Raw genomic sequence first — 25,849 nt, 5'->3', positions numbered from 1 at the left:
TGAACATAATGAATACTGTTTTCGTTTTTCATATTTTATAGTGTAAAGTAGATGCTAATATTGAATGTTGAAGTTCTCTTGTTTCGCTTTTTATATTGTCACATATAAGTTCATCGGAGGCATCAAGAAGCTTATCAACGCATAATATAACCTTAAAGGTACTATTAGCATTTGGTTTAATAGTGATACATTAAATTTTTGTTGTTTTTTAATGCAAAACTATAATTTGACTTTTTTTACGCAACGTTGAAAGCCATACAATCTATGACTCTGACGCTGAAGCTGGTTATCTTACAACTTCTGCTAAAAAAACAGTATAGTTGCAGTTCATCTAAAAAACTGTACAAAAGTAAATGAATTATACAGAATACCCCTACTTTCAGTGAGGTCACACATGTAATATATGATTTTATTTTTCATAGTGGTAGTCCTGCATGTTCTGCTACACAGTGTTTCACTTACGATTTGCAATAGAATCAAATTGAAGAACATAATACTGGTATTAACATATTACTAATATTTTGTATTTGTGTTGCATTGTTAGATGTTGAGTTTTATAATATTTAGTGCATGATTGAGTTTTATTTATTGAAGTCACAAAAGCATTGTTAACGAATGTACAATCTATAAACTGTAATAATGGAGGTCGTTTGAGTGCAAGTGTATCTATTAAACGTTACAAGAGCAAACGTTCGGTTTCTACAGAAGTTGATCATTATAGCCAATCTAATAAAACAAACAAAAGTAAGCAGCTTACACAGAATAACACTGTTCATGATGTTGTTTTCAACTCTTTTGATGCGCAATGTTCATCTTCTACATCTCAACAACATATCAAGTACTATGGAGGTAGCAATATATTAGTCGTATATTATAGTTTTTTTTTTCAACGTTTAATACATTTATGCTATATTTGAGAATGATGATTTCATTTGGAAATCAGGAATTGGCTTAAATTTATTGGTTAGCAAATCAAAAATTTTCAACTTTGTTTTTGGATCATATTCCACCATTATTTTCAAAGTAGTTACATTTGATAATTTGTGAAGGAGATAATATTTTCCTTCATTTCTATTTTCTACAATTCTACTATTTCCAAATTCATGAACTAAAGAGCTTATATTGTTTTGGATGGTCTTCCCAATAGGGTTCATGATAGTTTTTAATATAACTTGTGGTTCTCTCCATGCATTTCATTTATTCTGAACCTACTGGCGATCCCCTTACTGCTGTACCGTATAGCATAAAGCAAGAAACTGCAATTAGACAATTATTAGAGTATGAAATGGATTAATCAGCAAAATTTCATTTTGATACATGGCACATGGGTTTTATATGATTTTGATTTGGAAGATGCTGTTAAAGCTACTCAAGGTGAGGCGATTAGAAATTATTAACAAGGTTGGTGAGCTCTTGAATGGATCCATCGCGAAATGGAGGTACTGATAGCACTGAATCTATACTGATATTTGGGTCCACTGTCACAAGATAGCACTGAATCTATTGATCTTATAGCATTTCATGACACCGTTGGTACTGATATTTGGGAAAAACAATAGATCCAAACTTATGTAAATAAATGTAGTTAAACATTAAACAACATACATCTCCACACTTTAGATTAATAATATAAATGAATAGTGATGTACCTATCTTTATAAAATAGGATTAAATTACCACTTATCAAGAAATAGCACAATCTGTCACAGTAATAAACCCCTACAAAGACGTTATCTAAAAACCCTAAGTTCTTAATTAAGCCCATCACCTTGAAAAGGAGATAATACAATTAAAATAAAATTAATAGAGAAAAAGTAGAAATCATATATAAAATAAAAATTTGTAGAAAAAATATGAATACCACAAACATTAAAAAATATTGAAATAAAGTAAGTGATAAATACGTTAGAATGATAAGCATTATAAAAATTTTAAACTAAAGTTATTGGAAAAATGATAGGGCCATAAGCATCAAAAATACTAAAATTTAGATTAGATGACTAATGATAATTATGTTTAAAAAAAATTGATATAAATAGAAAGATTTTTTAGGGAATAAGAAATAGAATTGTATTAAATGGAAATTAAAAACAGCAAATAGAAATGAGTAATTTTTTGTGGCTGACGTCCATGAGTTGCGAGTAATTTCTCCGCATTTATTTAATATTTCTTGAATTGATTTGAATTTGTGTAGATATAGAGCATTTCTATCGTTTTGATATTAAGATCACAGTAACAAACCCTCTTGGGTTTGAATCTTGTTGAATGTTGTTATACTCCTTTCATCCCATTAGATTTACTACATTCTAAGTTACCCAGATTGTGGGATGGTCGACCCAAAACGCGTAACGGTGGCGTACCAGGTTGCCATTGATCATGCACCAAATCGTCAAAAGCCTCGACCCAGAAAACGATTGTCTCTCCATTAAGATTTGATATTTGAGCCATCAAAAAGAATAAGAAAAGAGAACTTAGTGAAGAACAGGAAAATAGTAGGAAATAAAGAGAAAAAATTAAAAAGTAAGAAAAGCTTACTGTATTGCAGTGACTCATGTCCCTTAGGGTTTTACTCTAGCTTATGTGAAAAGTTTGGCCAAAAATCCTTGCTTTCATTAACCGAGTCAAAGCATATATGTATTACAAGTTGTTCCTAAAAACTACCAATTATAACTTAATTGCCATAATATGGAATATACAACCAATCATTATATTCTAGACAAATATATTTTCCTAATGACCAATATTCTAGAAGATATTTCATAAATTTTTTCGTAATACCCCCCTCAAGTTGGAGCATGAGGGTCATGAATGCCCAACTTGGAGAGTAATTTATCAAATTGCATTTTACCAAGCGCCTTAGTGAAGATATCTGCCAGTTGAGATGATGTTGAGACATGAGACGGAGATATTAAACCTTCATTGATTGCATCTCGAACAAAATGACAGTCAATCTCTATGTGCTTTGTTCGTTCGTGAAAAACCAGATTCTTTGCAATGTGTAAGGCGGATTGACTATCACAGAACAATTTAATTGCTTTAGGATGATTCACACCCAAGCTTAACAACAAACCCTTTAACCACTTTAACTCACAGGTGATGGCAGCAATAGAACGATATTCGGCCCCAGCCGATGACCGTGAAACAGTGTGCTGCTTCTTTGTCTTCCAGGACACAGGAGATTGGCCAAGGAACACGAGCCAACCTGTAAGGGAACGACGAGTGATGGGGCAGGCGGCCCAATCGGAATCACACCATCCCTGTAAAGTTAAGTCACAATCTGTACTTAAAAGAATACCTTGTCCTGGTGTTCCTTTCAAATATCGAACAACCAGTAAGGCCGCCTCCCAATGCTCAATTCTGGGTTCCTGCACGAACTGAGACAAGATGTGAACAGAATATGCCAGATCTGGACGAGAGACAGAAAGATATATCAGTCGACCAACAAGTCTCCGATACGACTCTGGATCTTTAAGTAATTCTCCATTAGCCAATCCAAGCTTATGATTCTGCTCTATGGGAAAGCCAATCGGCTTAGCTCCTAACATTCCTGCTTCAGAAATAATGTCCAGAGTATATTTTCGTTGACATAAAAACAGACTCGCAGAACTCCGGGCCACCTCTATTCCTAAAAAAATATTTCAAAGGAGCCAAGTCCTTCATTTTGAAACAATCACTAAGATAAGACTTGAAAGTACACAGCGCAGCGAAATCATTCCCAGATATAATAAGATCATCTACGTATACTAAGACATTGATCTGTATGCTTGTCTTAGTATATGTAAATAATGAATAATCTGAATAAGATTGAAGAAAATCGTACTCTTTCAAAGCTGTGACTAATTTTGCAAACCAACATCGAGGAGCCTGTTTCAAGCCATACAATGACTTTCTCAATCGACAAACGAGAGTAGGATCAGAACTCTGAAATCCGGGAGGCAACTTCATATAGACTTCTTCATCAAGATCACCGTGCAAAAAAGCATTGTGAACATCCATTTGGTGAAGTTCCCAATTCTTAGAAGCTGCTATGGCCAAAAAGGTCCGAATGGTAGTCATTTTAGCAACTGGAGCAAATGTTTCAGTGTAATCAATACCTGCTTGCTGATGATTTCCAAGAACTACCAACCGGGACTTAAGTCTTTCAATTTCACCATTGGACAAAAACTTTGTCCTGTAAACCCACTGGCTACCGAGAGCTCTTTTGCCCGGAGGAAGAGGCTCCAAAGTCCATGTAACATTGTTTTCAAGAGCACGAATTTCTTCCTGCATAGACTGTCTCCAACCGTCGTATTTCATTGCCTCCTTAAAATACTTTGGATCATTGTTACTAACTATTGCTGTAATAAACTTTCGATAATGGACAAAAAAATTATCACAGTGTATATAATGTGCAAGAGGATATGGAGTACCTGAAGGACAATCGGAAACTGGAGTCGGGAGAGATGGACTATTAGCAAAAACAGTGTGAGTAACATGGTCGCGAAGCTTGACAGAAGGATATTTTGTACGGAATCCACGGCCCATATGTTCGACGGATGTGTGTGAGTCTTCTTGGTCAGCAAGAGGCTGCTGAATCAGAGTATTAGTAGGCGAGGGCAGCTGATCTGTCATGTCGGAGCTACTACAAGGGGCAGTGTTTGGGGTTTGGCAGCTGGACGTAGATTGTTGCAAGGTAGCTGAGTTCCTGTAGTCACAACTCGTATCTACCCCCCTGACCATAATTAGACACCTCATCCTCACATTCATCATCACACAAACCAATATCCGCAAAATCTTCATGAATGGCACCACTGTAATCATCACTAGACACATTGTGTACATTATCGGGACTAGAAAACGGAAACACATTTTCAATAAATTTAACATCTCGAGAAACAAAAAATTCCTTCGTATTCAAATCATACAATCTCCAACCTTTTTGCCCAAAAGGATACCCGACAAAGACGCACTTCCTACTCTTACTAGCAAACTTGTCACCTTTTGTGTTTTGATTATGAGCGAAACAAAGATATCCAAAGGTACGAATAGTATCAAAGGTGGGTAATTTATTGAAAAGAATTTCAAACGGTGTTTTATTTTGAAGAAGGGGTGTGGGAGTACGATTAATCAAATGTGCCGCACCAAGAATACACTCACCCCAAAAATAAATTGGCAAGTTGGCTTGAAAACGCAAAGCTCTCCCAACACTCAATATGTGCTTATGCTTTCTCTCCACCCGCCCGTTTTGTTGTGGTGTACCAACACAAGAGGTTTGAAAGAGAATACCATTATCACGAAAATAATCAATCAAACATTTAAATTCACTACCATTATCACTTTGTACAATAGTAATAGATTGGCCAAATTGTCTATCCACCATAGCTACAAAAGCCATAAACATCTGAAAAACTTCCTTTTCATCAATCAACAAATATATCCATACAGCCCTTGAAAAAACGTCCACAATAGTCAAAAAATAACGAGCACCACATGATGACTCATGTCGATAAGGACCCCACAAATCACAGTGTATTTTTTCAAAAATGGGAGAACAACTATTAGCACTTAAAGAAAACTTGTCTCTATGGTGTTTGGAACAAAAACAGACTTCACAATTTTTATTCAAACTACTCCTGGATCGACTGACATGAGAAAGAGACTTAACTACTTTCTCAGAGGGATGCCCCATTCTTCTATGCCACAACTCCACATCAGTTGAAGCTTCGATTGTAGACACCACCTTTGGTTTGCTGAAGTAGTATAGTCCATCTCGCCTAACTCCCGTTCCAATCAGAGCCTTCATGTGGTCTTGTATCAAGCACACATCAGAGTGAAATGTGACAACAGACTGTAAATTATCATTAAGTTGCGAAACAGAAAGTAAATGACAGCTTAGGTTGGGAACATATAGAACATGATGTAGAGTGATCATATCTGACAAATGAACCGAACCCTCCAAGGATGCAATAACATTATCACCATTTGGCAAACCCACAGGACAATGTATATTTGTGATGTCAAATAAACAAGATTTGTCTCCAGTGACATGATGAGTTGCACCTGTATCAATGATCCAAGAAGTAATATCGAACTTACCACTCAAGCGATTTTCCGGTATTTTGTCATTACCAAAGAGGCCCATGATAGTTTTCCATTGAGCAGCCGTGAAGACCTCAAGAGCTGCTGCCGTGAAGGCTGCTGATGGAGTAGGAACAGAACAGCTGCTGGTTGCTGCTACTGTAGATCCTCCTATGCTGCTGCCGGCTACTGTTGCTGCATTGGCACGTACTATCCCACAATTTTGACCAGAGGACTTGTTGCCTCGATTCCCCATGGTCCATCCTTCAGGGTAACCCACGATTTCAAAACAGCGAGAGATATCATGACCTCGCTTGTTGCAGTGAGAACACACTTGTAAAGCATAACAATGTGAAGCCAAATGACCCGACTTCTTGCAATGAGTACACACAGTAACCGAGGCAGGCTTCACAGCAGCGCCACGACCCCGACCAACTGCTGCACGGACAGCAAACCCCACAGGAGGGAAAATTTCATCTTGGACACGTGCAAAACCCTGTACAAGTTCTTCTTGAGATACTTGTTGATAGGCTTTATTCAAGGATGGTAAAGGATCTTGAGCGAGAATATTGGACCTAATGTGTGCATAATACTCGGAATATAAACCAAGCAAAAATTGTTGCAACATATCGTCTTCACGGCGCTTTACATGTTGTTTACTAACATCACAAATACATTGACCACACTTACAAGAAATTAAAGGTTGTAATTGAGCAAGTTCATCCCACAAAACTTTTAATTTTCCAAAATAAATCGCAACAGACATGATTTTAGTTTGCTCACATTTATTAATTTGAGATTTCAACTGATGAATCCGAGGTCCATTCACAATGCAAAAATGTTCATGCAAATCATCCCACAAGTGTTTAGCATTATCATAATTGGAAAGCGTAGATTTTACCTCAGGATAGATTGTATTCATGAGCCATGACACGAGCATACAGTGGACTACAACCCAATCCTCTTTTGTTGCGGGTGACATAACATATGTAATCGTTCCATCAAGAAATCCGAATTTACGACGAGAACAAAGAGCAACTTTAATGGCATGTGACCAAGAATTAAAATTATCAAGTTTGAGTTTGATGGGTGTGATGAAATCTCCCGGCCTATCATGTGCACCGAGGTAGAATGGAGTGTTAATTTCAATTCTTTGTGATGGTGATGGAGCATCTTTGCCGGCCATGGCTTACCGAAGATCGAAAAAAAAATGTTTTGCTCTTGATACCATGAAAAGTTTGGCCAAAAATCCTTGCTTCCATTAACCGAGTCAAAGCATATATGTATTACAAGTTCTTCCTAAAAACTACCAATTATAACTTAATTGCCATAATATGGAATATACACCCAATCATTATATTCTAGACAGATATATTTTCCTAATGACCAATATTCTAGAAGATATTTCATGAATATTTCCGTAATATTATGTCCTTGTACTTCACAAATATGAGTGGATTATAAAGTGAGCTCGACCCATTTCTTTTCATTTACCTTTCTTTAAGTTTGACCAACTTTACATGCCATCTGTTCAAAAACAATAGCACGTGGCAAAGTAGCATTTAATTCTTTAAAGCTTTCTTTTGTTTTCACTTTTTTCTCTTTTACTTTTCTTAGTTTTTTATTTTCTGTTTTATTTTTTAAACTATTCCTATAATTATTAATTATAATTACAGCTGGTCTCTTGGAAACTCTTTTTTTGAGAGACGGTTCTCAAATCCAAGTCCTTAATACTGATTTCATTAATAATATTAAAAAAAACTTGAACAACATGATAACTCAGCAGCTAACAAAGCTCCTTTATTAAGACCTTTTCCAAATTCCAATGAATAAAACACACTTCTGGCTCATGAAGTTTTTTCATAAATTGGATCATGATAAAACCCACTTCATAAATTAGGTCATGAGAAACACGAAAATGGTAGAATGACAAAAATGGTGAACTGAGTTTGACAAGATGAAAAGCAGATGAAAAGGGTTTTGAGCATGAAGAGAAAGAAAAATTAGTGAGATATCAAATGGTGTTTTGGTTTAATGATGAGAAACTTACCACATTAATTGGCACGAGTAACAATTAAACAGCCAAATAATGGGTACAAATTCCAATCCAAGTAAATGCACTTAATTAATTAAACAAAAATCAGTAAATTATAATTCTTATTTTTTTTGGATCAGCCCATCTAAAGGCAATTTCTCAAAAAAACTGTCTTTCATAAGATTTTGTGTTATAATTATTGTACCATTGCCCCGGAGTCACCTTAATTAGCGTTTCATAGTTTTCATTTACTATAAAAAATTATCACAATGAAAATGCAAATATGGCAACTTCAATGGGACAAAGGATTATTGTTTTTGCATTGTGCTTTGCTTTGTGAAGAACTTGAATTAGGTTCATCTATGCTTCTGCTGTTACTTTTGGAGCATCATCTTTGAGGATTCTGTGGTATTAACTAGGTTATGAATAGGTTGGCTTAAAAAATGCTTTTGAGGATTCTGTGGTGTATATATATATATATATATATATATATATATATATATATATATATATATATATATATATATATATATATATATATATATATATATATATATATATATATATATATATATATATATATATATATATATATATATATATATATATATATATATATATATATATATATATATATATATATATATATATATATATATATATATATATATATATATATATATATATATATATATATATATATATATATATATATATATATATATATATATATATATCAATGTATTTTAAAAGACTTAGATCTAACCAATATTTGTGAGATTCATAAATTATTTTTTTTAATACTATTTCATATATCACCACCTAACATGATCGTACTATAAAGAAATGCCCTATAAAGGACATTAAAATATACAAACTTTTAAAAGCTCTCCATTTGACGAACAATAAAGTTTTAGTAGAAAACAAAGGTGAGATAATTATCGGCTTTGCAAGAGATATTTCTTCAAGTTTGCTTAAACAATAAATGTATGAAAAAATTACTTATTTTTACGTGTAGTAAAGACTTAAGAAATTAGCCTTTTATTTTCATGGGAATTTGATTGGTTTATTCTTTATCAATTTTTTTTGAAACATAAATTTTTATTTTTTTTATCATTATCAAATAAATAAATTTGTTAAATTTTTTAATAATAAATAAATAAAATTTAAAAAAAAGTTTTATATGTCAAATATGTAGTTATTTATATCAATTAAACATAAATAAAAAATAACATGTAATTGATTTTAAATTTACAAGAATAAAAGATTTAAGAAATTTGAGTATGAAACCCATATTTAACATAAGAAAAACAAAAAATATTAACTTCAAATAAAGTAATTTCATTTTCTCTAATAAACAAATTTTCAACAAATTTTAAAGTTAGAGGCCAGCTCTTTGTAGTTATGAAAATTTTAGGACATCTATATAAAATTTAGCGAAACTTTAGGTCACCTATGTGAAATTTACTCTTTCTACTTGTATGGCTACTTTCCTTCTTCTTCGTCTATAGCTTTTCTCCATCTTCTCCATCAATTTTTTCATGCTACCTTCCATCTTCTCCAATTTAACTTTCACCATTCAATTCTTAAAGAAATTTTAAATTATGATTCAATTAAGGTTGATATTACGTTGACTAGAGTTAAGATTGAGAATAAGCTTAAGTTTCAAAGCTTATGTAATGACTTTTATTTCACCCATAATTTCCTCCATTTTTAGTTATATAGCAAGCTAGTTGAAGTAGGTGTTTAATACATCTAAAGTAGGTGTATATCAATGTAAAGTGTAAGTTTTTAGTATGTGATATAGGTGTTTGTGATGTAACAAGCAAAGATTTTTAGTATGTATAGTATGTGTTTGTGATATGTGATGTAGGATTTTTAGTATATAAAGTAGATAATTTTGATATCTAAAGTGGGTGTTTATTTATTACAATAGTAGTTTATATTTCTTCATTTTGCAAGATAATAAGTAGACATTTAAACTACGTATAATAGGTATTTTATAATATTAAAGTAAGAGTTTAAGAATAAAAAGTAGATGTTTTAAGATAATAAAGTAGAAACTATTAGATAAATACGTAGGTATTTTAAGATGCTAGGTTGCATTGTATTTTAGCATCTTAAAATACCTACGTATTTATCTAATAGTTTCTACTTTATTATCTTAAAACATCTACTTTTTATTCTTAAACTCTTACTTTAATATTATAAAATACCTATTATACGTAGTTTAAATGTCTACTTATTATCTTGCAAAATGAAGAAATATAAACTACTATTGTAATAAATAAACACCCACTTTAGATATCAAAATTATCTACTTTATATACTAAAAATCCTACATCACATATCACAAACACATACTATACATACTAAAAATCTTTGCTTGTTACATCACAAACACCTATATCACATACTAAAAACTTACACTTTACATTGATATACACCTACTTTAGATGTATTAAACACCTACTTCAACTAGCTTGCTATATAACTAAAAATGGAGGAAATTATGGGTGAAATAAAAGTCATTACATAAGCTTTGAAACTTAAGCTTATTCTCAATCTTAACTCTAGTCAACGTAATATCAACCTTAATTGAATCATAATTTAAAATTTCTTTAAGAATTGAATGGTGAAAGTTAAATTGGAGAAGATGGAAGGTAGCATGAAAAAATTGATGGAGAAGATGGAGAAAAGCTATAGACGAAGAAGAAGGAAAGTAGCCATACAAGTAGAAAGAGTAAATTTCACATAGGTGACCTAAAGTTTCGCTAAATTTTATATAGATGTCCTAAAATTTTCATAACTACAAAGAGCTGGCCTCTAACTTTAAAATTTGTTGAAAATTTGTTTATTAGAGAAAATGAAATTACTTTATTTGAAGTTAATATTTTTTGTTTTTCTTATGTTAAATATGGGTTTCATACTCAAATTTCTTAAATCTTTTATTCTTGTAAATTTAAAATCAATTACATGTTATTTTTTATTTATGTTTAATTGATATAAATAACTACATATTTGACATATAAAACTTTTTTTTAAATTTTATTTATTTATTATTAAAAAATTTAACAAATTTATTTATTTGATAATGATAAAAAAAATAAAAATTTATGTTTCAAAAAAAATTGATAAAGAATAAACCAATCAAATTCCCATGAAAATAAAAGGCTAATTTCTTAAGTCTTTACTACACGTAAAAATAAGTAATTTTTTCATACATTTATTGTTTAAGCAAACTTGAAGAAATATCTCTTGCAAAGCCGATAATTATCTCACCTTTGTTTTCTACTAAAACTTTATTGTTCGTCAAATGGAGAGCTTTTAAAAGTTTGTATATTTTAATGTCCTTTATAGGGCATTTCTTTATAGTACGATCATGTTAGGTGGTGATATATGAAATAGTATTAAAAAAAATAATTTATGAATCTCACAAATATTGGTTAGATCTAAGTCTTTTAAAATACATTGATATATATATATATATATATATATATATATATATATATATATATATATATATATATATATATATATATATATATATATATATATATATATATATATATATATATATATATATATATATATATATATATATATATATATATATATATATATATATATATATATATATATATATATATATATATATATATATATATATATATATATATATATATATATATATATATATATACACCACAGAATCCTCAAAAGCATTTTTTAAGCCAACCTATTCATAACCTAGTTAATACCACAGAATCCTCAAAGATGATGCTCCAAAAGTAACAGCAGAAGCATAGATGAACCTAATTCAAGTTCTTCACAAAGCAAAGCACAATGCAAAAACAATAATCCTTTGTCCCATTGAAGTTGCCATATTTGCATTTTCATTGTGATAATTTTTTATAGTAAATGAAAACTATGAAACGCTAATTAAGGTGACTCCGGGGCAATGGTACAATAATTATAACACAAAATCTTATGAAAGACAGTTTTTTTGAGAAATTGCCTTTAGATGGGCTGATCCAAAAAAAATAAGAATTATAATTTACTGATTTTTGTTTAATTAATTAAGTGCATTTACTTGGATTGGAATTTGTACCCATTATTTGGCTGTTTAATTGTTACTCGTGCCAATTAATGTGGTAAGTTTCTCATCATTAAACCAAAACACCATTTGATATCTCACTAATTTTTCTTTCTCTTCATGCTCAAAACCCTTTTCATCTGCTTTTCATCTTGTCAAACTCAGTTCACCATTTTTGTCATTCTACCATTTTCGTGTTTCTCATGACCTAATTTATGAAGTGGGTTTTATCATGATCCAATTTATGAAAAAACTTCATGAGCCAGAAGTGTGTTTTATTCATTGGAATTTGGAAAAGGTCTTAATAAAGGAGCTTTGTTAGCTGCTGAGTTATCATGTTGTTCAAGTTTTTTTTAATATTATTAATGAAATCAGTATTAAGGACTTGGATTTGAGAACCGTCTCTCAAAAAAAGAGTTTCCAAGAGACCAGCTGTAATTATAATTAATAATTATAGGAATAGTTTAAAAAATAAAACAGAAAATAAAAAACTAAGAAAAGTAAAAGAGAAAAAAGTGAAAACAAAAGAAAGCTTTAAAGAATTAAATGCTACTTTGCCACGTGCTATTGTTTTTGAACAGATGGCATGTAAAGTTGGTCAAACTTAAAGAAAGGTAAATGAAAAGAAATGGGTCGAGCTCACTTTATAATCCACTCATATTTGTGAAGTACAAGGACATAATATTACGGAAATATTCATGAAATATCTTCTAGAATATTGGTCATTAGGAAAATATATCTGTCTAGAATATAATGATTGGGTGTATATTCCATATTATGGCAATTAAGTTATAATTGGTAGTTTTTAGGAAGAACTTGTAATACATATATGCTTTGACTCGGTTAATGGAAGCAAGGATTTTTGGCCAAACTTTTCATGGTATCAAGAGCAAAACATTTTTTTTTCGATCTTCGGTAAGCCATGGCCGGCAAAGATGCTCCATCACCATCACAAAGAATTGAAATTAACACTCCATTCTACCTCGGTGCACATGATAGGCCGGGAGATTTCATCACACCCATCAAACTCAAACTTGATAATTTTAATTCTTGGTCACATGCCATTAAAGTTGCTCTTTGTTCTCGTCGTAAATTCGGATTTCTTGATGGAACGATTACATATGTTATGTCACCCGCAACAAAAGAGGATTGGGTTGTAGTCCACTGTATGCTCGTGTCATGGCTCATGAATACAATCTATCCTGAGGTAAAATCTACGCTTTCCAATTATGATAATGCTAAACACTTGTGGGATGATTTGCATGAACATTTTTGCATTGTGAATGGACCTCGGATTCATCAGTTGAAATCTCAAATTAATAAATGTGAGCAAACTAAAATCATGTCTGTTGCGATTTATTTTGGAAAATTAAAAGTTTTGTGGGATGAACTTGCTCAATTACAACCTTTAATTTCTTGTAAGTGTGGTCAATGTATTTGTGATGTTAGTAAACAACATGTAAAGCGCCGTGAAGACGATATGTTGCAACAATTTTTGCTTGGTTTATATTCCGAGTATTATGCACACATTAGGTCCAATATTCTCGCTCAAGATCCTTTACCATCCTTGAATAAAGCCTATCAACAAGTATCTCAAGAAGAACTTGTACAGGGTTTTGCACGTGTCCAAGACGAAATTTTCCCTCCTGTGGGGTTTGCTGTCCGTGCAGCAGTTGGTCGGGGTCGTGGCGCTGCTGTGAAGCCTGCCTCGGTTACTGTGTGTACTCATTGCAAGAAGTCGGGTCATTTGGCTTCACATTGTTATGCTTTACAAGTGTGTTCTCACTGCAACAAGCGAGGTCATGATATCTCTCGCTGTTTTGAAATCGTGGGTTACCCTGAAGGATGGACCATGGGGAATCGAGGCAACAAGTCCTCTGGTCAAAATTGTGGGATAGTACGTGCCAATGCAGCAACAGTAGCCGGCAGCAGCATAGGAGGATCTACAGTAGCAGCAACCAGCAGCTGTTCTGTTCCTACTCCATCAGCAGCCTTCACGGCAGCAGCTCTTGAGGTCTTCACGGCTGCTCAATGGAAAACTATCATGGGCCTCTTTGGTAATGACAAAATACCGGAAAATCGCTTGAGTGGTAAGTTCGATATTACTTCTTGGATCATTGATACAGGTGCAACTCATCATGTCACTGGAGACAAATCTTGTTTATTTGACATCACAAATATACATTGTCCTGTGGGTTTGCCAAATGGTGATAATGTTATTGCATCCTTGGAGGGTTCGGTTCATTTGTCAGATATGATCACTCTACATCATGTTCTATATGTTCCCAACCTAAGCTGTCATTTACTTTCTGTTTCGCAACTTAATGATAATTTACAGTCTGTTGTCACATTTCACTCTGATGTGTGCTTGATACAAGACCACATGAAGGCTCTGATTGGAACGGGAGTTAGGCGAGATGGACTATACTACTTCAGCAAACCAAAGGTGGTGTCTACAATCGAAGCTTCAACTGATGTGGAGTTGTGGCATAGAAGAATGGGGCATCCCTCTGAGAAAGTAGTTAAGTCTCTTTCTCATGTCAGTCGATCCAGGAGTAGTTTGAATAAAAATTGTGAAGTCTGTTTTTGTTCCAAACACCATAGAGACAAGTTTTCTTTAAGTGCTAATAGTTGTTCTCCCATTTTTGAAAAAATACACTGTGATTTGTGGGGTCCTTATCGACATGAGTCATCATGTGGTGCTCGTTATTTTTTGACTATTGTGGACGTTTTTTCAAGGGCTGTATGGATATATTTGTTGATTGATGAAAAGGAAGTTTTTCAGATGTTTATGGCTTTTGTAGCTATGGTGGATAGACAATTTGGCCAATCTATTACTATTGTACAAAGTGATAATGGTAGTGAATTTAAATGTTTGATTGATTATTTTCGTGATAATGGTATTCTCTTTCAAACCTCTTGTGTTGGTACACCACAACAAAACGGGCGGGTGGAGAGAAAGCATAAGCACATATTGAGTGTTGGGAGAGCTTTGCGTTTTCAAGCCAACTTGCCAATTTATTTTTGGGGTGAGTGTATTCTTGGTGCGGCACATTTGATTAATCGTACTCCCACACCCCTTCTTCAAAATAAAACACCGTTTGAAATTCTTTTCAATAAATTACCCACCTTTGATACTATTCGTACCTTTGGATATCTTTGTTTCGCTCATAATCAAAACACAAAAGGTGACAAGTTTGCTAGTAAGAGTAGGAAGTGCGTCTTTGTCGGGTATCCTTTTGGGCAAAAAGGTTGGAGATTGTATGATTTGAATACGAAGGAATTTTTTGTTTCTCGAGATGTTAAATTTATTGAAAATGTGTTTCCGTTTTCTAGTCCCGATAATGTACACAATGTGTCTAGTGATGATTACAGTGGTGCCATTCATGAAGATTTTGCGGATATTGGTTTGTGTGATGATGAATGTGAGGATGAGGTGTCTAATTATGGTCAGGGGGGTAGATACGAGTTGTGACTACAGGAACTCAGCTACCTTGCAACAATCTACGTCCAGCTGCCAAACCCCAAACACTGCCCCTTGTAGTAGCTCCGACATGACAGATCAGCTGCCCTCGCCTACTAATACTCTGATTCAGCAGCCTCTTGCTGACCAAGAAGACTCACACACATCCGTCGAACATATGGGCCGTGGATTCCGTACAAAATATCCTTCTGTCAAGCTTCGCGACCATGTTACTCACACTGTTTTTGCTAATAGTCCATCTCTCCCGACTCCAGTTTCCGATTGTCCTTCAGGTACTCCATATCCTCTTGCACATTATATACACTGTGATAATTTTTTTGTCCATTATCGAAAGTTTATTACAGCAATAGTTAGTAACAATGATCCAAAGTATTTTAAGGAGGCAATGAAATACGACGGTTGGAGACAGTCTATGCAGGAAGAAATTCGTGCTCTTGAAAACAATGTTACATGGACTTTGGAGCCTCTTCCTCCGGGCAAAAGAGCTCTCGGTAGCCAGTGGGTTTCATGTTAATTAGTTGGAATAGTTGGGGGGAGATTTACATAATATATTACTAGTCATAGGATCAAATCTAATCAAATACATTTTTCTCTCTTCTTTTTTTTATTATTTATTTCCAAAGCAATCATTTTAACCCCAAACATCTTCTTTTACATCATTTAATTTTCACTCATTCATTAAGCATCAATAATCACTAAAAATAATCAAGATTTTATTCCTTGATTTTTCAATCTTTTAAACTTTTACACTTTTTTATTATTGTACATCAACCATTACTTTTTTCTCTTCCTTCTTTACATCAGAGATTAAAATTTAATTTTTAACAAATTAATTTAAGTTATTTTATAAAATTAAAATAATGTAGTTAGATCCCGAGTTGAGTTTAATTTAATTATAGTAATTACAAATATTATTATATTGAGTTTTTATTTTAGTTTAAGAAAATCTGTCTTTTTAATTATAAAGAGTCCCAAATATAAAAATTTATAAAAATTAAACCGGACCTCGAAATACTTTGCTCTGCCATTGATTCCAACAAAGTAACAAACCATGAGATGATGTAACTAATATCAATAAATAATAAGAATACTTTTCAAAGGAAAATAAACAAGAAAAAAACAAAGAGAAAACGTCTATGAACAAGAAACATAAGTAAGCATACAATGGTATGTTGTGTGTGCTACATGTACCAACCATGTAGACAAATATAGGTACTACTATGGTCTAGAGCTAGAAAATAGCGAGCACGAACCGACCCACCCTTTGTAAACCCTTGTTTTTCAGTCAGTTCTAGTTGATAAATTCTTGCCTTTAACTATGTTAGCTCACTAGTCCTTGTCTTTTTAAAGCATTTTTTTACTTAGGAAGTTATTCTAAGAGTCCTCCTAATGATGAGAATCATTCTTATAATAGTAACTTATAATACTTTTTCCGTTTCAAAATACTTGTAACGTCTATTTATTTATATGGTTCAATGCACTAATTCAATTTTTAATATCTTTAATTATGTATAATAAAAAGTTATAAAAATTATATATTAATAAAAAGTAAGGGATATATATGAATAGTATAAATATTTACGATGTTGCAAGTAAATTCAAACGGAGAAATCATGAGCTATTAGATTTTAAATTAATAGTTATAATTAGAACAAAACTAATTTTATTAAATAATTTAAAAAGATAAAAGAGAAAAACGGATTAGATGCCTAAAAGAGATAACTATAAAAACAAAAAGGAAAAAACAAAAACCAATCAATGTCATCACGTAGAGATAAATTGTGAAAAATTGTGAATTTTAGCTTATTTAATTATTTATTTATTATTTTTAGTTATTTTATCAGCATTTAATGTACTCACTCCATTCTTTTTTATTTGTCTCACTTTAAATTTTTTCACCTTAGGAGATAGGAATTTAAATTAAAATTTTGAAGTAGAGATTGAAGATATAAAATATTTATGTGGGATCTTAGATTCATCTTGATTTTAAATTTTTTAATATATAATATTGACAATTTTTTATGATGCGTACTTAGATATATTAAAGCTCAAATTTATTTTAAAATGCGTGCAAAAATTAAAGTGGACATACAAAAAGAATGGAAGGAGTAGAAGTTTTTTTTATGAGGGGTAAGCCTAGAGAATCCCCTAACGGCAAGGTCGGCAACGAGAAGAAAAAATTAATTTTTCTTGTAGATGGTGAGAATTGAACCATTCTTTATTATCTCTAAATAAAAAATCCAAAAAAAGGAAGATCTGATTCTTGAATTTGATAAATTGCAAAATCAATTCAAACACAGTGCAAATAAAAATATAGGTATAATAATTTAAAGTTCGAGTTTGATATTAAAAATAAGATTGTTGAAAAAGGTAATTATATAATTAGCTTAACGTCTTACTTTACATAACAAAAAAAAAACCCTACTTGACATACGATAACCCCTACTACACCATACCCCTACCACACATAAACATATATCTTAAACATCTATTTCAAATATCCTAAAGACCGATTTATATTTGGGACTCTTTATAATTAAAAAGACAGATTTTCTTAAACTAAAATAAAAACTCAATATAATAATATTTGTAATTACTATAATTAAATTAAACTCAACTCGGGATCTAACTACATTATTTTAATTTTATAAAATAACTTAAATTAATTTGTTAAAAATTAAATTTTAATCTCTGATGTAAAGAAGGAAGAGAAAAAAGTAATGGTTGATGTACAATAATAAAAAAGTGTAAAAGTTTAAAAGATTGAAAAATCAAGGAATAAAATCTTGATTATTTTTAGTGATTATTGATGCTTAATGAATGAGTGAAAATTAAATGATGTAAAAGAAGATGTTTGGGGTTAAAATGATTGCTTTGGAAATAAATAATAAAAAAAAGAAGAGAGAAAAATGTATTTGATTAGATTTGATCCTATGACTAGTAATATATTATGTAAATCTCCCCCCAACTATTCCAACTAATTAACATGATATCTTAATATGATTTTTTTTTATATGAGGCCTTTTTAGTCTGGAGGCCCTGTGCAATTGGGCACCCCACACCTCCTAAGAACCGCCCATGGTTGGAACAATTTTAAAAGGATTTAAGTGTCATAATGATTAATTGTAACTAAAAAAATATATAAAAAGGATAAATTATGAAGATAAATACATTTGTATATTTTAGGTGATCGTAGTGTTACGCTAAAAATTAATTTTTATTTGTATATTAATATGAATAGTTTATTGCTATAATAATCGAGTCTTATGGGATTACACATATAAGTTATATATTAATTAGATATATTACATATAGAATAGACCTGATCAAACATCGGGTCGGGCCGGGTGGAAAAAGCTCATTGATGCGGGTCGGGCCGAAGTGCGGGTAAAAGTTCTTGCCCAAACCCGTAATATGCGAGCTTGCGGGCTTGCGGGCCTATGTTATATATTATTTATACATAATTAAAAACACAAATTACAAATAATTGAAATAAACAAATACAATTATTACTTATTATACATAATTTAAAACACAAACTACAAATAATTCAAATAAACAAATACAAAATAATCAAAATATGTAACTAATAAATGATTTGAAAATCGTCATCTTTACGATCTACCTCTTCTTCCTCCTCTTCAACATTAAAAATGGTAGACCGACCTTGATGCAGTATGGAAAAAAAGTGTTAGCATATGAAATAATCAAAATATGTAACTAATTAATTATACATTAAAGCAAAATAATAACTTACCTAAACATAAACCCTTTGCACGTAGCCAATCTTCATATCAAGCAAGAGATTCAATCGTCATTGATGTTAGAGAAGCCCTCCAAGGATTGAACAATTTCTTACCCATACTAAAAGCCGACTCGGAGGGAACAGATGATATAGGAATAGCTAGGATGTCACGAGCTAATGCGGCAAGTTGTGGATGTCTAGGTGCTCCACTATTTTTCCACCAACATAACACATCAAGAGGACTCTTATGATCAACATTCTTTTCCTCCAAATAAAGATTAAGTTGTGATTTTTCCACCACACTTTGTTCTTTTCTAATCATCCAACTGCTATAATTAGCCATCCTATCACTACCAATAGGAACATGCATATTTATCTCCCCACCAACCTCGCCACTTTGACCAATGTCCTCACCATCCACATCCCTATACTCCTTTAGCAAGTCACACAAAATGGCTCTCACTTCCGCCACTTTCTCCTTAGCTATCATTTCTCCATAAAGAACGCTGTAACAATACTCAACAAATTTAAGCTTATAACGAGGGTCCAAAACACAAGCACAAGACAATAACATATTATAATCCGACCAGTACTTGTTAAATTTCTTTTGCATTTCTTTTACCATATTAATCAAGAATGAATGAGGACCATTTGCAGTTTCAAGTAGCATGCATTGAATATCCAAAACCCCCTTGAAATAAACATTTGAAGTTGGTGTTGTAGAGGCAGAGAATTCATTAGTGATATTGTAAAAAACCTTTAAAAAGTCACGAATCACCAACACTTTGTGCCACTCATCATCATCAAGTAAATACATTTTAATTTCAATATCCTTTTCCACCACATAATCAATGGCCGCCCTAAAATAAAGAGCACGATCAAGCATCAAATAAGTTGAGTTCCACCTAACACAATAATCACCACGAATTCTTTTCTTGCCATCTAAATGATAAGTTTGTTGAGCAATCTGGTAGAACTTCTTTCTCTTAGGTACCGAATGCCTAAAATGTTTGCCAATTGATCTAGTCTTTTCTACAACATCATCAATAAGTCTAAGACCAGCTTGTACAATTAAATTTATGATGTGACAACAACAACGAATTTGGAAAGAGTCACCAGAGAACAAAAGTCCTTTACCATTCCTCACAAGTTGTCTCTTTATTTGACTCATCATTGTATTATTGTAGGTCGCATTATTTAATGTAAAAGAACCTACTTTACCATCTATTTTCCATTTGGACAAACAAAGACAAACATCCTCCGCTATAGTAATACCATCAAATGGAGGTGTTAAAGCTCCAAATCTAATGATTCTTTTTCGCAACTTCCAATTCCTATCAATCCAATGAGCAGTTATACAAATGTATTCATCTTGTGTATGATCATTTCTCCAATTATCAGAAATACAACTCAGAATAATAATTGGAATAAAAAAACTAATAAAGTAAAAAACTAATAACAAATAAATTAATAATATAATAAAAAAATAGAATATATCAGAAATATATATCAGAAATATATAACACCATGATTAATCTATTATCCTCCGTTTTACACACTTACACAGTTACACCAGCCAATGCACAATTTAAATCATTAATTTCCTTGAACTATTTACGTGTAAAAATTATAATATAAATACATTTTATTATAAAAGTAATCAAATTAAAAGAACAAACACATGTAATATATATGGCGCTTGGCTAAAGACTTGGCTAAATATCTCATGATCTATACACTATATATAATACATGAGATGAAACAATATAACAGAAACAAAAAAACACTTCCCATCATAAAAAAAATGATCTAATGGAATTGTATCTAATCATAGCAGAGGATTGCTGTTATGTTAGTTCTCCCACAGTTGCTGTTATTACTACAACAACTAATTGCATCTCATCATCTAATGGAAGTCTTTCTCATCCTAAACAGTCCACCTGTGATTCTCTTCCCCAATAGGTTTTCATCTTTCTCCTCCTCTCGTTTTTTCTATCATAGCAGAGGATTTAGATTTGAATCTGCTTAGGCTATGATCCCGATTAATTGATTTACAACTCTATTGATATCTATATTAAATTAATTAAATACTTACTAATTTCACTGATCAGAAGAAAAGCAAGGTAAATGCTTGGTTTTTATTCATCCTCATACTTGACTTGCAGTTTATCAATGCTTGGTTTTATCTTTTATTCATCCAAATGGAATCCAACCGACAAATCTAAGTTTATTTCACCGTGTCTATCAACTTTAAACATATTATGGTTTTCAGATTTACTTAAAAAAAATAAAACTACCCATGACAATATAAATTAGCATGAACATAAAACCAAAATCAAGCATTTACACTTTGCATATTTCAGATTTTAGATTTTATTTTACCATAACCATAAGTCCATGACAATATAAATTCATATTTCACACAAACAGAAACTCATAAAAAATAACTAAACAAAAAACATGGAACTAAAATATAAAATAAAATTACCTTGATTAAGATTTCAGATTGAGAATTTGAGAGTGAGAGGCGTGAGTGAGGAGTGAGAGGCGTGAGTTTGAGAGTGAGAGTAGGGTTTTAGTGATTTACTGATTTAGTGATTTAGTGATAGTGTGATACTACTTCTGAAAGATTGAAAAAAATAAGATAAATAAACAATTTAATTCCGAATATAAGATTCGGGAAAACTTATGTCCCAAAATAAGCTTCCGTACATCCAAGCCTAGCCTCGGGTAAGTCGCTGTTAGTAACAGCGAATGAGGAGAAAAAAAAAAAAAATTAGAAGGCCCTAAGTCGCTGTTAGTAACAGCGACTTAAGGAGTTGACCAGTCAACCCTTTAAGTCGCTGTTACTAACAGCGACTTATAAAAAAAAAAAAAAAAAATTTTCTTTTTTTTTTAAATTTTAATAGTATTGAACTTGAAGTAGCTGTATTTTTTTGTTTTTGGAGCAACTTGTTTTCTAACCTTCAAACAATTATTTAATAACAGATGAACTAACTATATAAACTTGTTATTGTTTGATTAATCTTCCGATGTGGGATTGTTTTCTGGAACACATCAAAATAAATGAAACCAAAAATTAGCTCACGAATAGAGCACCAAAAATTAGCTATTTGCCTATTTCTGTTACAACAATAGTATAGTAATTGCTTGAAGGACAGAATGTGAGAATACTCAGGTCCAAGTCTAAGCCCAACAACGGCAGGCGGCGTATGCGAGTTGTTCAAACCTATACTCAAACCATTTTCTCAAAACTCCTAGTAACATAAAACCTGATATTACAGTTCAATTACCTGTTCATCAGGTGATAAGAATGTAAATCCATTCCTGAACTGAGGTGGTATTGCCTCATCATCAACATCAAAAACACTAGGGCATAAAATATAGCATGACTTAGATTAGCCAAAAAAGAATCAATGTATTAAATTACAAAGTGAAGAAATAACCTACCTGTCATTCAAGCCACCGGTCTTTCTTGCAATGGGTATGGCACCATATCTCATTGCTATCATCTGCAATTTGGTCACTATTAATCAAGTTTTGACAGTAAAGCATATTGATTGATCAACCAAAGTCGATCGTAAAGTGCAACCACAAATATCCAATAATGTGCACTGTGAATACAATACTCAAGTAATTAGCTTTGCTTTTGGTCATTTTTTATTGGAGTACAATAGTGATATGCCATCACCCCAAATGCCAAGTGGCTCCCACCTAGGCACGGTTTGGGGGTTGAATGTACTCGACATTAATGTAATAAAAATTAACATGTCATAAGGTTTATTAGTAATCGAAACCCACTATTGTATACAAGAGAATATTTCAACAACAATGTCAGAGCCTTAATCCCAAAAGATTGGAGTCGGCTACATGAGCCAATATATTAGTTTCTATGGTCTATCTCGTTTGTACTATAGTAACACTCCATGTACTTTGTCTTGCTCCGACTTAATTTGAAACCTTGTAACTCTAATTCTTATCTCAATCATTATAACTTGACATTTACCCCCTCCCTAGTCTCATCTACTAGAACAATGTCATTGGCAAACAACATGCACCAAGACACATCTCCTTGTATCAACCGAGTTATCACATCTAGACCGCTGCAGTTCAAAAAAAAATTGAAATGTTTTGGGAACACTGCAAGTCTGCAAGCAGAAACTTGGCATTTTATTAACTGAAATACTCCCAAATATCAGCTCATTCATATCAAATTGCAATGAATCTATTGGTCTTCTTCAATGGTGGATGTCTTCCTCTTCAATAACTTAGTCCCACATCGGTGCTCTATTCGTGAGCTAATTTTTGGTTTCATTTATTTTGATGTGTTCCAGAAAACAATCCCACATCGGAAGATTAATCAAACAATAACAAGTTTATATAGTTAGTTCATCTGCTATTAAATAATTGTTTGAAGGTTAAAAAACAAGCTGCTCCAAAAACAAAAAAATACAGCTACTTCAAGTTCATTACTATTAAAATTTAAAAAAAAAAAATATTATTTTTTTTTTTTTTTTTTTTTATAAGTCGATGTTAGTAACAGCGACTTAAAGGGTTGACTGGTCAACTCCTTAAGTCGCTGTTACTAACAGCGACTTAGGGCCTTTTAATTTTTTTTTTTCTCCTCATTCGCTGTTACTAACAGCGACTTACCCGAGGCTAGGCTTGGATGTACGGAAGCTTATTTTGGGACATAAGTTTTCCCGAATCTTATATTCGGAATTAAATTGTTTATTTATCTTATTTTTTTCAATCTTTCACTACTTCTTGGGCCATAAGCCCATAATCATTTATTTCTTCTACTTGGGCCAACATAGCTCCTTTTGGGCTGGGCCGGGCCAGCCCGCAGGCCAAACGGCAATCCCAAACTCGTCCCAAAAAATTCAGGCCGCTTATTTTCTGCCCAAACCCGCCCATCGGGCCATATTTTGGTACCCAAACCCTCACTTTTTCGGGCCGGGTCGGGCCAAGTCGGCGGGCTAGGCCGCCCATGATCAGGTCTAATATAGAATAACAACTTAATCACCACGATTATTACATGTTTGAGAAAGTCTTGTATGGTTTTGGTCAACACTATTTTAGTGTGTGTCAACTTTAAAAGGTATTAAAATAGTAAGTATTTTCCTTTTACAAGTATAATAAAGTACAATTATTGAGTTCAATAAAAACAATACAATTATTGAGAAATACTTAATATTATTTGATTCACACTAAATTAAATAGTACTCCCGCCGTTCCTTAATGACGTTCTCAAAAGGAATGTTCACGGAAATTAAGAAGAATAGAATCTTTTAGAAAGTGGAGTTATTATTTTATTAAATATTAAATTTAATGGATGAAAAATGGGAAGCATACATATTTAAAAAATATTAAAAGAAAGTTAGTGGATAAAGTATGGAGACTACAAAAAAATATATTTTTATGAAGTTAGTGGGAAACATATGAGGGCTATAAAAATGTTAAAATGAAGTTAGTGGAAAATATGTGAGATCATAAACATTATTAAAATATTGAAATGAGGATGAGCAAGGTTATTTTTGTACAAAATTTGTGATACAAATAAAAAGATTTTTATGAGAACAACAAATGGAACACCTTAAAATGAAAAGTGGCAACTTTTTTAAGGAATGAGGTGTTCTTGTATGGTTTATAGGACAATTATGAGAACTTAATCCCCTGATTTATAATTTAATAAGAAATTAAGTGCTGGTGGAAGTCTTTCTTTGCTATCTTGCCAAACTATGCAATAATATATCTGAAGAAGATGGCTATTCCTGTAGGTCCTTCCAGGAACACTGTGGCTGCAAGGTGGATTACTACTTAGGACTTATTTTAACGTTAGGTCTTTTGTGATTAATATTTGACAAATGTTCTTTTGAAGATTATTTAGTACAATAGAAATTACTCTCTTAGATTTATGATTGTGCAATTTAATGTTCTTCTGAAAATCAATGTGGGTCCTTGAAAATCAAATGTAATAACTCCGTCGCAATAAATTTCTTAGAGTCTTTTGTATCTCTCTTAGTAGTAGAAGTTAGTTTAAAATTAATTAATCACCTCATTTATGTGCTCCTTGTGTGTATTTATAGTCTATCATTGTGCATGTAGAACATTCTTCTATTATTTCATCAATCCGCAAAATTCCCTTGCATGCCACTGGAGTTTTCTTGGACGTGTCAAGTTGCTCTTTATTTTGGTGAATTTTCCTTTATTTTATATGGCGCTCTTTGCTTCTCTTATTAACATGTGTCCCACTAGCTTATGATGACCTTCTATAATTGACAAGTGTCTTTTAATCGCACGTGACCTTCCCATGCACTAATATTACTGTATGTTTAATGCTTCATCAATCCTCCCAGAGAAATGTTGCCAGATTACCTACTAATCTTACTAATTTCTTCCAGATTAACATTAAATTAATCATCCTAGATA

The 25,849-nt window shown here is 32.1% G+C and overlaps 2 protein-coding genes and 1 long non-coding RNA gene across 3 annotated transcripts; 2 read left to right on the top strand and 1 right to left on the bottom strand.

Moving 5' to 3' along the window:
- Positions 1 to 4,690: 4,690 nt before the first annotated feature.
- On the bottom strand, positions 4,691 to 7,243 carry LOC130823315 (uncharacterized). The gene has a single exon (XM_057687933.1). It carries the CDS (start codon positions 7,241 to 7,243, stop codon positions 4,691 to 4,693), a length of 2,553 nt encoding a protein of 850 aa, XP_057543916.1.
- Positions 7,244 to 13,110: 5,867 nt separating this feature from the next.
- LOC130823313 (uncharacterized) lies at positions 13,111 to 15,663 on the top strand. Its single transcript, XM_057687932.1, has one exon. It carries the CDS (start codon positions 13,111 to 13,113, stop codon positions 15,661 to 15,663), a length of 2,553 nt encoding a protein of 850 aa, XP_057543915.1.
- Positions 15,664 to 21,156: 5,493 nt separating this feature from the next.
- LOC130824551 (uncharacterized) lies at positions 21,157 to 25,466 on the top strand. Its single transcript, XR_009046734.1, has 2 exons — positions 21,157 to 21,379; positions 25,198 to 25,466. It is a non-coding gene; the product is annotated as an uncharacterized LOC130824551 (long non-coding RNA).
- The last annotated feature ends 383 nt before the right edge of the window (positions 25,467 to 25,849 follow it).

The sequence above is a fragment of the Amaranthus tricolor genome, chromosome 9, assembly GCF_026212465.1.
Source record: "Amaranthus tricolor cultivar Red isolate AtriRed21 chromosome 9, ASM2621246v1, whole genome shotgun sequence".
Taxonomy (NCBI): Eukaryota; Viridiplantae; Streptophyta; class Magnoliopsida; order Caryophyllales; family Amaranthaceae; genus Amaranthus; species Amaranthus tricolor.
This window is presented reverse-complemented; position numbering and strand designations above follow the sequence as displayed.

Excerpts from the sequence above, each read along its gene's own strand:
- LOC130823315 (XM_057687933.1), bottom strand. The coding sequence starts at position 7,243 with ATGGCCGGCAAAGATGCTCCATCACCATCACAAAGAATTGAAATTAAC.
- LOC130823313 (XM_057687932.1), top strand. The coding sequence starts at position 13,111 with ATGGCCGGCAAAGATGCTCCATCACCATCACAAAGAATTGAAATTAAC.